Source organism: Protopterus annectens, chromosome 10.part0 (assembly GCF_019279795.1).
Source record: "Protopterus annectens isolate FY-2018-M chromosome 10.part0, PAN1.0, whole genome shotgun sequence".
Lineage (NCBI taxonomy): Eukaryota > Metazoa > Chordata > Ceratodontiformes > Protopteridae > Protopterus > Protopterus annectens.
The window spans coordinates 961,663,318-961,681,800 of record NC_056744.1 but is presented as its reverse complement, the minus strand read 5'-3'; the positions used below and the strand labels follow the sequence as shown (position 1 = coordinate 961,681,800).

Below are 18,483 nucleotides of genomic sequence, written 5' to 3'. Positions count from 1 at the left end.
ACATATAACATTCTTCCATTGTATATTGTGTTGTTAAGACCACACTTGTAATATGGTCTACATCAGTAAAAGTTTGAAAGAAATAATGCTATCAAGCTGATGGAAAATGTAAAGAAGGAACACCAAGATAGAGAGGTGGCAAAAGTGAAGAGAGAGACAAAAGGCATACAAGACTTTCCATTAAAGAAGAGACACATTTATTTATTATTTATTTTATTTTTACATTTGTTTACTGGGATAGTCCAACTAGGTTTTAACCCATTTTCAGTGGAGGCCTGGGGGGAAAAGCCCCAATTTAAACAAAAAACTTTCAATTAACTCAATTGAAAATATACAGTTATTTGAAATACAAAAACAGCAGTAGCCTCAGTATTACTTATCTTAAATGTTACAAATCTTAGGTTAAATCTTACATAGGTTTTACATACAGTGAAATTTAGTAAATAGTACATTTTTAAAGATGTACTACAGTAGCTGGTAGATCACTCAGGGACTGCTGAGTTTCAAGAAGGTCTATTCAAGGAAAATTAGTGTTAAATTTAGACCTAGAAAAGTTAAAAGAGTACATCACCATACTACCAAGCATGAGGAGGAAACAGTGTATCCAAGACAGACATGGTGGCTGTTCTTTCGGCTTTTCCTGGTTAGGGGTTGCCACAGCGGAACTCCGGTCTGCTAATGATTGGCGGCAGTAGATTTTTTACGGGTGCCGAGGTGCCAGCTCGACGCCCAACCTTCAACGAAGACACACCCACTCTACTCATGTCTTTCGAATGCCACTCGACCGCAGGGAGGACATGCAGACTCCACACAGAAGGCGCTCCAGCAGAGAATGGAACGGGAGAACCTCTTGCTGTGAGGCAACAATGCTACCGCTGCACCACCACGGCTATAAGACAGACATGGTGGTGAGGCAGCAAAATAAAGCTGCTACACAATGAGGTAGCACAAAAATCCAGAGTTTGACACCTGCCATACCTTTAGACCCAATGGGAAATGTGGTGGAGTATCATAGCTCCCAACTGTACAAACTTCCCCTGAATGTCCAGATTTTTCCCTCATATGTTTGGTCCCTTCCTCATAAAAGTTGTGTTTTTTCATGGCAAATCACTATGGACTAAAGTCATCAAATAACACACATTTGATGTTTCAGACCTTATATCATTCAGAAAGATTAAATAACACACATTCCTGTTTCAGACTTTATATCCTTTAGAAAGTGTGCCAACACACGTTATTCTAGCAACTTTCTCATTTTATAAGAGCAATAGTTAAAATCTGCCCCTATTCACAGGGCTTTGTACCCCATCATTTTAGGCTTGGTCCAGATTCTTGCACTAAATAGATTCAGGGGTATGTGGAGTATCCATATTTGTTAAAGACCACATTACATCAAGGCAAATTCTCAGAGACGAGCAAACAACTTATTGAGTTTCAACTCACTCAAAATAAAAACATCTAGATCACAGCACATTACAGGATCCACTCAATGACCCTTGAAAACCAGGTCTGTCTCTTAAATACATTGGATGACCTTGAAATACACAAGCACTCCATCATCCTGGGAAGCTTTCACTACCCAGAGATAAACAGAGACCTACAACTCAAAAGTAGGCTATGCCGAAAAATTCCTTAACTTCATAAACAAGAATTCACTGGATGAAATCGAACAGCCAACTAGACGACAACATTTTCTTGACCTGGTCCTGTTTGTACCATCCCACTATACACTCACCCACAGTCAAGTCTGACTGCAAATTGATAAACCTTCTCATTCAAACCCCCCAAATCAGCAGATGCAAGTATCACAAACTTCCTACTATTCTGTGATGAAGTCTCAATTCATGTATGACTGTTACTCCCAAATTGTGGACACAGCTAGTAGTTATACAAATAAATTCTATGTTCACCTAGAAAACTGTATAAATCTGGCAGTTGTTGTGTCTTTCGGCTTTTCCCGGTTAGGGGTCGCCACAGCAGAACTCCGGTCCGCTAAACATTGGCAGTTGATTTTTACGTGCTGAGTTGCCAGCCCTAACGCACAACCTTCAACGAAGGTACGCCCATTCACGCATGTCTCCATGCAGAATACGCTCTAGCTGAGAGTCGAACCGGTCAGCGTCTTACTGTGAGGCGACAATGCTACCGCAGCACCACCACCGCAGTTCTGTATAAATCTGTCAGTCCCTACCAAAAACTAAACAAAGCAAGGGTAGCAGCAAACCAAGCTGGTGGCCCACATACATAAATAAAAATAAGGTAAAAGCTTATTAGAATATTGTAAAGACCCACAAATTGAGGTCAACATCAAAAGATAAATCAAAGTTACTGAAAATACCATCAGGAAAATATAGGCTTTTCATGAACTTAGTCTGGTATCAGATGTAATGAGTTAATGAATCTGGGAATTGTTTTGAGAGGGTAACACAAGCCTTCAACAATGGTCACGCTGTTCATATAGCATAAATAAACTTTACCAAGGCATTTTATACCATACCACATGTCAACATGATCAACAAGCTAAATCTCCAAATTGATCCCTATGTAGTTAGATGAAAAACTACTTTGCAGAATCCACACTGTGTGGGTGACTGACGCTTCCACAAACAGCATGAAAGCAACCAGTGGTGAACCAAAGAGATCGGTGATGGGACCATTGCTATTTGGAATATGTTTCTCTGACCTCTAAATGAAAAAGGGGGAACTCTGGTTAACGAAGATTGCAGATGATTGTAAACTGGGTGCTATGCTTAAATCCACTTCAGATATGCAGAAGTTAGTAGGTGAACTCAAGTCGTGTAAATAGTTGGTGATCTGAAACTGGGCTAAACTAAATGACAAAAAATACAATACTGCTGGCAAACAAACTCTCCACCAGCTTGCAATATAGAAAACATCACACTCCAAAAGTAAAATATAAGAAACCTTGGAATATGGTTAGATAACTCCCTCTCTTTTGACCATCATGCTGCAACAGTGGTCAGGAAGTTCTTCTACCTGGCACAGCTGCTTGCAAAGAATATTTCCTCTAAATCCAAAGAAGTCCTTACCAGTCTACATTCTGCACTGATCACCCCCATGATAAATGCAATGCACCCTTTGAGATGTAACTTACTACACATATCAAGGAAACGGTGTGTGTTTAAAGGTTCCAGACAAAAAAAAAAAACATTAGACTAAAGGATTCAAGCTACCAAGAAAGCTTGTTCCTGTTATTCAGTGTCCTATAGAGTCCTTAGCATACCTCTCTTGTACCTCATTTTGAGGAATGTTCCTCATTTGGGGTCTTAAAAAGTTAATATTCCTCGAAGTTCCACATTGAAAGGGTCTGTCACACATTCAGTGTTAGCGATATTTTAACTGATATCAATGGTAAATAGAACTGAATCATATTATATCATTAAAAGATCTATTCTATAAGTAAAAATATCAGTTTAGCCATCTTATGAGCTTCCTAGTTTAAAATGGTTACTAAGCCATTAGTAAGTGTTTCACATTTTGCCCATTTATTCTACATTGTGAGAGGTGGTGTTCCTCATTTTGGGGGTCCTTAGGAGTGATCTGTGCCTTGGCTTCCAGACCATTATGATCCGACAATCTAAGCCATCTTATTGCTAAACAAATCAAACAATCCAGCAAACAACTGAATCAGAGATATGAAATTGTTTCAGCAAATAGACAAATCATGGAGGAAAGAGATTTGACATGCACTGATTTCTCTTCCTCTGGAACAAACCTCTTCAGATCAACGTGACACACAAACCTCTTCAGATCAACGTGACACACCATCTTCCTTTAAGAAGTAATTAGACAACTGGATGAGTATACATAAATTCATACCTGGTATGACTGGCCTATTGTTCCTTAAAAATGGAGGTGGGGTCCAAGGTTGAATATTGGCAAGGCATAAATGGCCACATGACCCAGTTGCATTGTACATTCTACAATTTTTTTTTTATGACTCAATGGATCCTGGAATGACTAGAATGAGAGTGGTATAGACAGCAGCATTGGGACTACATTCAAAAATTAGGTGGTCTCCAGAGACTATTGGACTTCCATTAGCTTGTCTGCAAAATAAACACACATCTCAGTCCAAAAGAATCATCTGTTTCAATAATTTATTCCACAGTCTTCCTGACGCAAACCTCCTTGCGAACTTCTGTTTTTCAAAGCAATCCATTTCATCACTACATGCGATTAGGGATTTGTTTAACACTATCACAAAAGTCACTGCCTGTCTCTATAGTGCTTGAAGCAGCTCCTGACTCTGCAAAGTTGCAAGCATTTAATGCCAGCTCAGCTCAAGCATTATACTGTTTAGTGCCAAATGAAAAAAATGCCAGTCTAGTCTAGTCTGATACTTGGACGGGTAAGACAAGAAGGCTTATTATGCAGTCAATTCAATGGTTCTATTATAATCTGTGTTCCAAAAGAAAAGTACAGTTTTGTACCTACCATAAACGTAGATGTTCGAGTGCTAATACAGCTGCAGTCATAACAGGTGGGTTTTCCTGCCGTCAGGTGGGTCCTCGGTCGGCCGAATTCCAAAGTCTAGGTCCGGCGTTGGATGTCATCGCTTCTTCCCTGACGTCAGTGCGACAGGGGTATAAAAGAACCAGCAGATGCCATTTTCTTCAGTTTTTCTTGCCCCAGATGTCAGGTGCCCCCAGAAGGAAGGCAAAACATAAATTTATGTAATAGTGCAATGCAATATAATCAAAAAACAGTAGTTGCAAGCAAATACACCATAAAAGAATACCCCAATGAGGTTGTATGAGGAGGTGTTAGCCATTAGGCCTGTCCCAAGAGGGGAAGGAGGGAGGGAAACCTGGACTGCAGCTGTATTAGGACTCTAACATCTACATTTATGGTAGGTACAAAACTGTACTATGTTCATCGTGCATACAGCTGCAGTCATAACAGATGGGTAGAATCCCAAAGCTAATAAAGGGGTGGTAGGCACTAAGTGGAACTAGGAGGAGCCAAGATGCTCTGCAAGACTGCAGTGGCAAAGCCCGCTCTAGTTTTGGAGTATAATGGTAGGTGATAGTGCTTGGAGAAAGTATGTACAGAACTCCAAGTGGCTGCTTCCAAAATATCTTTGGTAGGAACCCCCCTGAGGAAAGCTGCAGAGGTAGCTGTGGCCCTTGTGGAGTGAGATCCGATGCCTGTAGGTACAGTTTTACCATGAAAAGAGTAACAAAAGCGTATGCAGTGGGCTATCCATTTTGAGATTGTCTGTTTGGAAATAGGCTTCCCTTGAGCACCTGTAGCATAGGACACAAAGAGTTGCTCTGATTTTCTGAAAGGCTTTGTTCTGTCCAAATAATAACGGAGCTGTCTGTGTATGTCCAAGGAATGTAGTAGTCTCTCCCCTTTGTTTTGTGGATTAGGGTAAAAGGTAGGTAAAGTGGATAGCCTGATTCAAGACTACCGTGGATACTACCTTTGGCATAAAGGAAGGATTGGTTCGTAAGGAAACTCTGTCCTGATGGAAGATGATGAAAGGCTGTACAGCCATGAGGGCTTGTAGTTCCGAAACTCCATGTGCTGAGGTGATAGCCGGAAGGAAGGCTGTTTTCCATGACAAATATTGCAGTTCTGTTGAAGCAGCTGGCTCAAAAGGAGGTAGGGTCAGTTTTTCTAGAATGAAATTGAGGTCCCAAGCAGGTACTGGTTGCGTCCTTGGGGGTTTTATATTATTAGCCCCTCTGAGGAACTGTCTTAAGAGAGGGTGAGAGAATAAACGAGGATCAGTGTTGTACTCTGCAGAAATGGCTGAGGCATGGATTTTGATGGAGGAGAATGAAAGTCCACTGCTTAGCATCTCAGCTAGGTACTGTAATATTTGAGGTAAATTCAGTATTCTGACCCTTTTTCTGATTCCAGGCACAAAACAGTTTCCATTTTGCGGTGTAGGCTTTTCTAGTAGAAGGCCTTCTGGCCTCCAAAATGACATCCTGCACCTCCTTGGAGAGTAGGGTCTGTTGTGAATTTAAGGAATCCTCCATGCGGCTAGATTGAGTGTTTTCAGCTGACTGTGAAGAGTTTTGAAGTTGTGCTGAGTCAGTAGAAGAGGCATTAGAGGCAGGATCCATGGTGGGGAATGCGTCAGGCTCCTCAGGAGTGGGTACCAGTGTTGTCTTGGCCAGTCTGGAGCAATGAGAATCATCTTTGGTCTGTCTGCTCTGGCTTTTAATAGAACTTTGGGCAGCAGAGGAAGAGGTGGAAAGGCATAAACTGTCATTGTTGTCCAACTGAAAGAGAGTGCGTCCACTTTCCAGGCCTGTGGATGAAAGGTCCTTGAGCAGAATTTTGTCAATTGGTAATTTCTGTGGGTGGCAAAGAGATCTATGTCTGGCCTTCCCCATGCTTGAATTATCTTTGTAAAAACTTGAGGATGCAACTTCCATTCGTGTGGATCTGTCATATTTCTGCTCAGGTTGTCTGCCAGCGTGTTTTCCTTGCCTGGCAGGAACTGTACTTGAAGTTGGATTTGTAATTACAGAGCCATGTTCCAAAGAGACATGGCAATGGGTTCCTCCCTGTTTGTTTATGTACCACATCACTGTGGTGTTGTCTGTCCTTATCAATAGCTGGCCTGGATGCAGTAGGTCTTTGAAAGCCATAATAGCATTTATTACTACTAGCATTTCCTTTTGATTGATGTGTAGGTGCTTTTCTTTTTGTGACCGGTGCATTCAGGGCAAATGATCTGTCATGTGCGCCCCCCAGGCGTAGTCCGAGGAGTCTGTTTTGATGACTTGATTTGCTTGAGGCTTGCAGAATGGGAGACCTATGTTTCTTTGGCATGCTTCAGCCCACCACAGAAATTCCTTTTGAAGACATGGAATCAGTGGTATAAATGTTTCCAAACTGTGGCTGTGTTGAGACCATAAGTTTTTTAGGTACCATTGAAGTTTCCTCATATGCAGCTTTGCACATGGGATTAGCAGGATGCAAGATGCCATGAATCCCAGAGCCTGCAGGATTTTCCTTGCAGTCAGCCTGGTGAAGGTTGCTAGTTTTCTGAAGTATTGAGTTAGTTGCCCTTGTTTCTCTGGCGTGAGATAGGCCATCTGGGTATTTGTATCCAAGCTGGCACCCAGGAAAATTATTGTTCGAGAGGGTATTAGTCTTGATTTCTTTTTGTTGACTGTGTATCCCAGAGAATTCAACAACATTACTACAAACGCCAGGTGTTTCAGAAGTGTGTGTTTGCTATCCGCTTGGATCAGGCAGTCATCCAAATATGGGTATATTTGTATCCCTTGAAGTCTGCAGAAGGCAATTACTGATGCCAGGCATTTCGTGAACACTCTGGGTGCAGTAGATAAGCCAAAGGGCAATGCAGAGAATTGATAATGGGTTGAACCTGCAAGAAATCTGAGGTATCTTCTGCAATCTTGTCGGATTGGGACATGCAGGTATGCCTCCTTGAGGTCCAATGTTACCAGCCAAGACTCCTTGCCCAGCATGGGAAGAAGCTGCTGTAATGTGAGCATCTTGAATTTTGGTACGAGTAAATGGGTACATGTCAGTACATCAACAAGTTAGAAGATCGACATCCACTTCACCGACACATGAAATAATCGACACCGCAAATCACGGACATTTAACAGGTAAGAAGTTTAAATTTCGCTAATCATGCCTACCATGTTTTAGTAAGTGTGGCAGTGTTATGCATGTGTGGTAGGCATGATTAGCGGAATTTAAACTTCTTACCTGTTAAATGTCCGTGATTTGCGGTGTCGATTATTTCATGCGTTGGTGAAGTGGATGTCGATCTTCTAACTTGTCGATGTACTGATATGTACCCGAGTAAATATGTGTTTAGGATGGATAGGTCCAAAATAGGTCTCCAATCTTTGCCCTTCCTTGGTACCAGGAATAGTCTGGAATAAAACCTTGACCCTGTTCTTGTGCAGGTACCTCTTGAATAGCTTTCATGTCCATGAGATCTGAAATTTGTTTTTGTGCTCTGCCCTTTGATTGTGTGGCAGGTGTGGCATGCCTCTCATTTTTGGAAGGGTGTGAAAGTGGAACCTGTAGCCTCTGTCTATAATGTCCAGGATCCATTTGTCTTTTGTAACAATATGCCAATTTTTCAAAAATAATGCCAGTTTTCCGCCTAAAGGTGCTGCCATTTGAGCCTTGCTTGGCATGCAAAGGGGAAAGTCATTGGGTCTGCTTTCTGAATGGCTGTGAACTATCCTCACCACCTCTTGGTGTAGGTGCTTGCCATTGTCCTCCTCTAAATGATCCTTGAGATTGCCCTCTACCCCTCGGGCGCCTGTATCTACCTCTGAGGTCTGTCCGTGGCTGGAAAGGACCAATTCTTTGAAGGCCAATTTCTACTGAAACGTGGAGGTTGTACCTGTAGGAAATCTTTCACTGTTTGCATTGATTTTGCCTTTTCCTCCATTTTCTTTAATACCTCCTCAGCTTTAACACCAAACAATACATCTTTTTGAAGAGGTGCATCTAGTAATTTAGCTTTGACATGATCTGGTAAGGTTTGCTCTTTGAGCCAAGCATGTCTACGTATGACTGATCCTGTAACAGCAGCTCTACATGAGGCCTCTAAAGCATCAAAATCACATTGCAAGGTATGTTTGCCCACTTGCTCTGCACTATGCAACAAATCCTGCAACTCCTTCAAGTCTGGTTGTTCAGGTTGTGACATTTTGCTTTTCAACTGAGATAACAAAAACTGTTGATACTTTAACATATGGAACTGACAGTTTAATGCCCTCATGGTTAAGGTGGCAGAGGTGTATACCTTTTCCCCCCACCTTTCTAAAGCTCTGGAATCTCTCTGAAGGTAATGGATCTTTGGCAGTGGAGGCCTTAATTCCCTTGGGACCGTGTGAAATAGTTTCTGGGTCAGCCGCATGGCTTTTGTATAGGAATTGGTGTGAATCAGGAACCCGGTAATACCTGCCAGGCTTGACTGGAGCTGGAGGTAAAGAATCTGGGTTAAGGCTGGCCTCTGAATACACATCATCTAGTATGTCTAAGACAGGAGGTATAGCCAGAGGCCTGTTCTGAGGGAGCAAGAGGAAATCCCTGAGCCTTTTCTTGGAGTCTGAGTACTCTTGGCCTTCCCAGTGGAAGTGTTCCCTCAAGGTATGCAAGGTTTCCCCAAAAGAGTAATCCTCAGGAGGGGAGACAGAGGGAATGGACTCCTCTGCATCAGAATCTTCAAAAGGGGAGTATGAATGTTCCTGGTCCTCAGAATGTTCTGAAGTTCCTCCACTCTGGGCCTTTTGTCCGAGGGGGGTTGAGAACCCCTGATAAGAGTAATCAAATCTTCAGCCATTTTGAGCATTTGCTTTTTAGGCATGGGGCCCTGTGGAGCTTGTCTTTTAGAATGCATGACTGCTTTAGATTTAGTGTAAGCCTTAATGGAAAAAGAAGAAGGCCTGAAGACACCTTGAGAAGTGGCAGGCCTGTCTAAACTCTTGAGTTTCCCGCCAAGAGTGGCTTCGGTACCTGTAGTTGGGGCGTGGGCCGAAGAGCCTGCGACCTTGGGCACAGAAGACACTGCTAATGAAGTGTCGTTGGTAGTCAGGGGCTGCGTAGGCGCCTCGCTGAGAACCGGAGCACCTGTAGTCGGCTTTAGCGTGGTGTCGGTGGAAGTCGCGGACCTCGTATGTCTGTCCTTATCTTTGCGTCTTTTACTCAAAACTGGAGTCGGAGTATCCGACGACATAATGTAGTTAAACTTTTTGCCAAAATAGTGTTGGACGAACTCCACCCGACACTTAATAGTGCATCTGTTGAATGTAGCACAAAAATGACAGTCCGAGACGTTGTGGTCTGGGCCTAAGCAAGGAATGCAGAGGGAATGGAAATCCTTATGCGGTATTTGCTTCCCACATGAAATGCAATTATTAACTTTTGTCTGACATCGGTCTGAGGCAAGAAAAGTTTCTCCAGTGGGGTACTTAGCTTTCAAGAAGTCTTCGGTTGAAAAATATTCGTAATCTCGGGAGCTGGCTGACCGGCACTTCTGAACTGCTTCTGCTTCGGGCACCGCGCGGCAAGAAAGACAGAAGAAAATGGCGTCGGCTGGTTCTTTTATACCCCTGTCGCACTGACGTCAGGTAAGAAGCGACAACATCTGACGCCGGACCTAGACTTTGGAATTCGGCCGACCGAGGACCCGCCTGACGGCAGGAAAACCCATCTGTTATGACTACAGCTGTATGCACGATGAACATATGCCAGGACTCCAAAAGGAAAAACTCCTTTTTTTCTTGTTTTAGAAGGGATGGACAAACCCCACACACATCACAAACATATATATATATATATATATATATATATATATATATGTATTTCAATTCAATGGCCTCACCAACGAGGATGGGAGAAATCTCCCAAAAGAAGAGAATCATTGCAGGGGGACAATTAGACATTGCACTGGCAATGATTTCCTATGGGAAAACTCATATGGCATTATGCCATGTCTTTTTTTTTTTCCTGTGGGCTACTGAAGCTCGAGCAAATTCTCCTCTAGCATGTGTAAGGAAGCCCCGTAATAACAACAAGCAAAAGTATTTTAAAGGTGTATCTACAATTACTCTTGTAGAGATTTCTCTTAGATATGCTGCCTTCTTTTTTAACATTCTCCCATAAGGAATAGAGAAATGGAGTTTGACAGGAACATTTAATTCTTTTGAGGTATTTAAAGGTTCAGCAGGGCACCATGTTTTTGATGAGCTACACAGGTAAAAACTGGGACAAGCTGAACATGAAAGAAGGTGGCAAATGGTTTTGTGAATATTTTTGTGCTGGCCTGTACACATGCATAATATGTTGCTTCAGTCAGGCAGGTGATGCAGGAGGCCAGAATGCAAATGTTATGAACCATGATGAGGAGACATGTTTTGCAGCAAGTGAAAGAAAATATTGCCACTATTTTCTTACTCACTAACTGCTTTCAAACGGGATTTAATTAGGATCTTCTGTGCGGAGTCTGCATGTCCTCCATGTGGTCATGTGGGTTTCCTCCGGGTGCTCCGGTTTCCTCCCACATCCCCCAAAGACATGCTGCAAAATGGATTGGTCACACTAAAATTGGCCCCAAGAGTGAGTGCGTGCCTTCCGTGGAAGGTTGGGCGCTGGGCTGGTAACTCAACACCGTAAAACTCCACTGCCAATCATGTGCGGAAAAGGTGATGCGCTGTGGCGACCCCTAACCGGGAAAAGACAAAAGAGACAGAGAGACCGAGCGAGCAGTTCTAAATTAATCTTTTTATTACAATATATCAGTAAAGTAAAAAGCTACCTCAGTAGTCTTATGAGCAAAAATTACACTACAGTGAAACACCTCTCAACTCCAACAATTTATGAATTTGCAAGGATAAATGATACACTAAATCATACAAAGTACAGTATATGGAGGCTGTATTAACTAAACTAAGCAAAGGCTCTTTACTGAAAGCTGTGCACATTTTCACTCCTACTACTTCATATCTTTTTAGATGAACAGCAAAATGTTAGCTAGAGCAAAAGTCTGCTTTAGTGCTCTTATGAGCAAGAGATGCAATACTGTGATGCAGGTCTTTGTATGTTTGACTGAATATGGCATTCAGACATGCAAAATCTAGAAGACGTACTAATTTAACCATGCAAAAGTGCACTTCTGAAAGCAATGTTTTTGTTTCCAAGAGCTAAACACAGCCATGTTGCTTCCCTGTCATTTTTTTCTTTGAGGCATGTATAACCAGTATGGTTAGACTGTCTTATGATGATGGTTTTTATAGGGTTGAATGCTATACTTGCTCAGATGTTCAAAGCCCAGCATCTGTGCTAGTAAAAAAACTGCAGTTGTATATTGCATCATAGTTACTATACAAATGAACAGTACAGTTTTGTACCTACCATAAATGTAGATGTTCGAGTGTAAACACTGCTACAGTCATCACACTTGGGTTATCCTGCCATCAAGCGGTCCTGCAGTTGGCCAGAGTTCCAAAGTCTTGGTCCGGTGTCGGTTGCTGTCGCCTCCTCCCTGACGTCAGTGCGACAGGGGTATAAAAGATGCAGCAGAGGCCATTTTCTTGAGTTTTTCTTGCCCCAGATGTCAGGTGCCCCCAAATAGGTAGGCAATTCAAATTGCTAGTAAAAAATACAAAAGCAAAGCAAACAACCATTTTTAGTTACCAGCAAATACTTCCCATAGTTAATAAAGGGTAGATGCCCTAGGTAAGTGCCAGAAAGTAAGAGGGGAAGGAGGGAGGGTAACCTGGACTGCAGCATTGTTTACACTCTAACATCTACATTTATGGTAGGTACAAAACTGTACTATGTTCACAGTGTTACACTGCTGCAGTCATTACACTTGGGTGGAATCCCAAAGCTGAGGTAGGGAGGCTGGATCTATAAGGCATTAGGGGTGGCTATAAGACACTGCAGTACAGCAGTGGTGAAGCCAGCTCTGGATTTGGAGTATAAAGGCAAATGGTAATGTTTGGTGAAGGTATGCACAGAACTCCATGTTGCTGCTTCCAAAATATCCTTGGTAGGCACTCCTCTGACGTAGGCAGTTGAAGTGGCTGTTGCCCTGGTGGAGTGAGATTCAATGCTGCTAGGTACAGGTTTCCCATGGTGGGTATAGCAGAAACATATACAGTGTCCTATCCATTTTGAAATAGTCTGCTTTGAAATGGCTTTTCCCTGTGCTCCTGCAGCATATGCTACCAATAATTGTTCAGTTTTTCTGAAAGACTTGGCTTTGTCCAAGTAGAAGCGTAACTGTCTGTGAATGTCCAAAGAATGTAGTAGTCTCTCCACTTTGTTCTGTGGTTTTGGATAAAAAGTTGGCAAGTGAATAGTTTGGTTTAGAGCCACACTTGATACCACCTTTGGCATAAACGTAGGGTTAGTTTGTAAAGACACCCTGTCCTGGTGGAAGATGAGGAAAGGTTCCACTGCCATTAGTGCCTGTAATTCTGAAACTCTTCGTGCTGATGTTATTGCCAGTAGCAGAGCAGTTTTCCAAGAGATTTATTTTAATTCTGCTGTGTTAGCTGGCTCAAAAGGAGGTAAAGTTAAATTTTTCCAAAACAAAGTTGAGGTCCCAAGTTGGTGTGGGTGCTCTACGGGGCGGTCTTATGTTTTTAGCCCCTCTGAGGTATTGTTTGAGCAAAGGATTAGAAAAAAATGGTGGATCCGTGTTGTAATGGGCAGAGATAGCTGAGGCATGGATCTTGGATGAAAGAGAGAGGCCCTTGTCCAAGTATTGCAGTATCTGAGGAATGTTTGGGACAAGAGCGTCAAGGCTGTGCGCTTGGTTCCAGGCACAGAATCTCTTCCATTTATCCGAGTATGCTTTCCTGGTGCTAGGCCTTCTGGCCTCCAGAATGACATCCCCAACAGCTTTGGAGAGAGGCACTGCTTGCTTGGCTAAAGAATTTTCCATGCAGCTAGATTTAAGGTCTTTACCTGGTTGTGAAGTATCTGATTGTTGTGCTGTGTCAGCAGCTGTGGGATTTGAGGCAAAATCCAGGGTGGTTCTTGTGCTAAGTTCTTTAAGATTGGGTACCAGTGCTGGCGTGTCCAGTCTGGTGCAATCAGGATCATTTTTGGCTCCTCCTGCCTGGCTTTTATGAGTACCTTTGGAAGGAGCGGTAAAGGAGGGAAAGCGTATACTTGTAGTTTTTTCCAGCTGAATGAGAGGGCATCCACTTTCCATGCTTGTGGATGGTAGCTCCTTGTGCAGAATTTCTGTAATTGGCAGTTCTTTGGGGAAGCAAACAGACCTATGTCCGGGTTCCACCATTTCTGTGTTATTCTGAATATTTATGGGTTCATTTCCCCATTCGTGTGGGTCCATAATGTTTCTGCTTAGGTTGTCTGCCAGTGTGTTTTTCTCTCCTGGCAGGAATTGTGCTTGCAGGTGAACTTGGTAGTGTAGAGCTGTATTCCACAAGGTCATGGCTTGTCTGCAGGGGGGTAGGAGTGCGTGCCCCCTTGCTTGTTTATGTACCACACAACTGTGGTGTTGTCTTTCTTTAGTAGACATTGTCCTGGATGCAGTAGGTCCTTGAAAGCTACAATAGCATTTTGTACAGCTAGCATCTCTTTTTGATTGATGTGGAGATGTCTTTGCTCTGTGGGCCACTCGCCCTGGATACATTTTCCTGCCATGTGTGCTCCCCAGGCATAATCCGATGCATCTGTTGTCAGTGTCTGCCTGGCTGTGGGTTGAATGAAAGGCTGTCCTTTGTTGAGGTGACAAGCTTGAGCCCACCATCGAAACTCCTGTTGTAGGCAAGGAAGTAGTGGTTTCCAAACTTTGACAGCGTTGAGACCATACGCTCTTTAGATACCATTGTAGTTTCCTCATATGCAGTCTGGCATATGGAATAAGTAGTATGCAAGATGCTATGTAGCCCAAGGCCTGCAGAATTTTTCTTGCAGGGAGTTGGGTCTTTGTTGCCATTAAGTGAAAATATTGAGTCAGTTGCTTTTGCTTGTCTGGCATGAGATAAGCCATCTGGGCCATTGTGTTCAAGCTGGCACCCAGGAATATTATCTGTTGTGAGGGCACTAGTTTTGATTTCTTTTCGTTTACTGTGTACCCCAGGCAAGTTAACTGTTTTACGTACGCCAGATGCTTTAGTAGAATGTCCTTGCTCTCTGCTTGAATCAAGGCAGTCGTCCAGGTATGGATAAATTTGAATTCCTTTTTTCCTGCAAAACGCAATTACTGGTGCCAGGCACTTTGTAAAGACCCTGGGCGCAGTAGATAAGCCAAAGGGCAGTGCAGAGAATTGATAGTGTATTGAACCTGCTAGAAATCTGAGGTATCTTCTGCAGTTTTGTCCGATAGGGACATGCAGGGATGCCTCTGAGGTCCAAAGTCATGAGCCAAGCTTTCTTGCCCACCATGGGAAGAAGCTGCTGTAGTGTCAACATTTTGAATTTCGGAACATCCAGGTAAGTGTTTAGTGTAGAAAGGTCCAGAATGGGACTCCAGGCTTTGTCCTTTCTGGGAACTAGAAAGAGCCTTGAGTAAAATCCTTGTCCTTGTTCTTGTGGTGGTACCTCTTGAATAGCTCTCATGTCCAGGAGTGCTGTAATTTGTTTTTGAGCCTCTGCCCCTTGATTTGGTGGCAGATTTGGCATTCCTTTTAACCTTGGCAAGGTGTGGAAATGGAACCTGTAACCTTGAGATATGATGTTGAGAACCCACTTGTCTTTGGTGATGCAATGCCAGTTGTGATAGAAAAGTGCCAGTTTTCCTCCTAAGGGGGCTGCCAAGAGAGAGCTGTTTGGCAGCTGTAGTGGAAAGTCACTGAGGCTGTTTTTTATAAGGTTGAGGCCCGTCTTCCCCTTCTTTCTGGCCTGGTGTGCCCCATTGTTGAGGCCTGTAAGGGCCTTGTGTCTGACCTCTACCTCTTGGACGTATGTATCTGCCCCTTTGAGGTCTATCGGTGACTGGAAAGGACCAATTCTTTGTTGGCCAATTTCTGCTAAAACAAGGAGGCTGAACCTGTAAGAACTCTTTCACTGTTTGCATAGATTTTGCCTTATTCTCCATCTTCTTTAATACCTCCTCTGCCTGAACTCCAAACAGCACATCCTGCTGCAAAGGTGCATCCAATAATTTGACCTTACCATGATCTGGTAACATATGTTCTTTTAACCAAGCATGCCTTCTAATGACAGAGCCTGTAACTGCGGCTCTACAGGAGGCCTCTAAGGAGTCAAACCCACATTGCAAAGTATGTTTTCCCACTTGTTCAGCTGCATGCAATAAATCCTGCATTTCTTTTAAGTTAGGAGGATCTGATTCTGGTAGCATCTTTTGTTTCAACTGAGACATCAAAAATTGCTGATATTTTAGCATGTGAAACTGGCAATTCAAGGCTCTCATTGCTAAAGCCGCAGACGTATATACCTTTTTCCCCCCATCTGTCTAATGCTCTGGAATCTCTGTCAGAGAGGACTGTTTTTTTTGCTGATGAGGCCTTAATCCCTTTGGGTCCCTGAGAAATAGTTTCAGGGTCAGCAACAGGGCTTTTGTACAGAAATTTGTGAGAGTCAGGGACTCTGTAATATCCATCAGGTTTAACTGGGGCTGGGGGTAAGGAGTCCGGGTTCAAACTGGATTCAGTGTACACATCATCCACAATGTCTAAAACTGGTGGAATTGCAATGGGTCTGTTTTGGGGCAATAAAAGGAAGTCTCCGAGTCTTTTCTTGGATTCTAAATAATCCTGGCCTTCCCAATGGAAATGCTCTCTCATGGTATGTAGGGTCTCCCCAAAGGAGTAATCCTCAGGTTAAGAGGCTGATGGAATTGATTCCTCAGCATCAGAATCCTAATAAGGGGGTAAAGAATACCCTAGGTCCGAGGAAGAGTCAGAAGAGAGGGACACTTGATCAGAAGATTCATAGTCTGCATCCTGCCTGGGCCTTTTATCAGGAGGGAGATGGGACCCCTCTGATCAGAGTGATCAGGTCCTCGGACATTTTTAGCATCTGTTTCTTAGACATGGAAGCCTGTCCTGGAGAAAGTTGTGTATGTTTCTTTGCTTTTAAGGTGGGCTTAGATTTAACAGAGGGTTTAATAGTTAACTGGGTAGGTCTGAAAACACCTTCTGTAGCTGTGGAATGCTCAGCTACTTTGGTTTCCTCTGTAGGTTTAGGATCGGTAAACTGAAGTTATAGTGCGTCCGAAGGCCCAGCCAGCTCCACCTGGGAGTCGGAGGCGGTCTGTGGTTCTGTAGAAGTGGTCGTCAGGGGCTGCGTATGCACCTCGCTGAAAACCGGCGACTGGCCTAGAAGAGGTCTTGTCGTCCGTTTTGGGCCTCGGATGCCTGTCCTTGTCCTTTTTATGCATTGCGGTCTTCGGAATGTCCGACGGCATGGTATAATTAAATTTTCTACCAAAATAATGTCAGGCAAAATCAAACCTACGTTTAATAGTGCGCTTGTTAAACCTAGCACAAAACCGACAACCAGTGACATCGTGGTCAGGGCCTAGGCATGGAATACAATACGAGTGGAAATCCTTATAAGGTATTTGCTTCCCACAAGAAATACAGTTATTAACTTTTACTGACATCGGTCTGAGGTAAGAAAAAGTTTCCCCAATGGGATACTTAGCTTTTTTAGAAGACTTCGGTTCTGAATTCGGAATGAAAATCTCAGGAGTCGGCCAACCGGCACTTGCGAACTGCTTCTGCTTCGGGCACCGCACGGCACGAAAGACTGGAGAAAATGGCATCGGCTGCATCTTTTATACCCCTGTCGCACTGATGTCAGGGAGGAAGCGACAGCAACCGACGCTGGACCAAGACTTTGGAACTCTGGCCGAATGCGGGACCGCCTGACGGCAGGATAACCCAAGTGTGATGACTGCAGCAGTGTAACATGATGAACATCTGTGAATAACTTGTGGGAAACAACATACAGTATTACGGTGTGCAGCATTTAAATAGCATAATGAAAACTAACAGCAAAATATAAGCAAGATGAACATTTCACTATTTTTACATTATTCCAAATATCAATCAGTACCATGTTAGCCTGTGGGTGCTGGAGCTCTATCTTCTTGTGTTACGACTCATTTTTTTACTAAAATGTTTTAATGTAGAAAAAAATAAAACATGACTGTGGGAAGCAACATACAGCATGAGGTTTTGATGATCTCACAGATGATGTTTTCTGAAACCCAACAATAGAAAAGTCAAAGCCAAACACGGGTAAAAGGAATACTTCCCACAGGATTAAAAGTATAACTTGATGAACTGTGTTTATGTGGATGTCACAGTACTATGCAACTCCTCAGCAGGAGGAGACAGCATTACTTCAGCTGTGTAAATTCACTTTTTTTTCTTTTTCAAAAGTATGACAATAGAGTAACCATCCAGAATTATGGTCTTGGTTCTTTGATCAGCACTACTCTCTGATACCAGATGGTGAAAAATCCCAGCCTGATACACGCCAGAATATCTGTTTATTTTACAGGATGATATCATTTGGTGCAGTGTTTGCATGTGAATGTGACAGCACTGTGGAAGTCCTCAACATCTGAAAAAACTGCATACATGTGTTTATTTAAAAAAAAAATAAATAAAAAGATGATCATGAGGAAGCAACAAAGCTCTGTGGCCTCCATTCTTTTTCAAAGGTTTCTCAGAGAACAGCTACTGAGGAATAACAACGAAATACAGGCAAGAAAAATCCCTTAACTTTAATGCCTTTACTTAACTGCAAATTACCATCTTGTGCTGTGTTTGCATGTGGATGCAGGGACTCTCACACTCATGCTTTGAAGACTACATATCTTTTAATGTAATGAAAAATATTTTACTGCAGGAAACAAAGATAACCATGGTGAATAAACAACAAATCATTAAAGTTTTTGTCTGCGCATGTCACATTCTGATACCAAACATTCATAACTGACAAAACTGTTTCTGAAAGAAATATATTCAAATTTGCTAACTTAAATGA

The 18,483-nt window shown here is 42.8% G+C and overlaps 1 protein-coding gene across 1 annotated transcript in view; it reads right to left on the bottom strand.

Annotated features, from left to right (window-relative positions):
- LOC122813418 (vesicle-trafficking protein SEC22b-like) overlaps positions 1-18,483 on the bottom strand; it is a 329,060-nt gene that overhangs the window by 153,956 nt on the left and 156,621 nt on the right. The window contains exon 4 of the mRNA XM_044085734.1: positions 6,262-6,289. Coding sequence (XP_043941669.1) covers positions 6,262-6,289 — 28 coding nt within the window. The remainder of the gene's footprint in view (positions 1-6,261; positions 6,290-18,483) is intronic.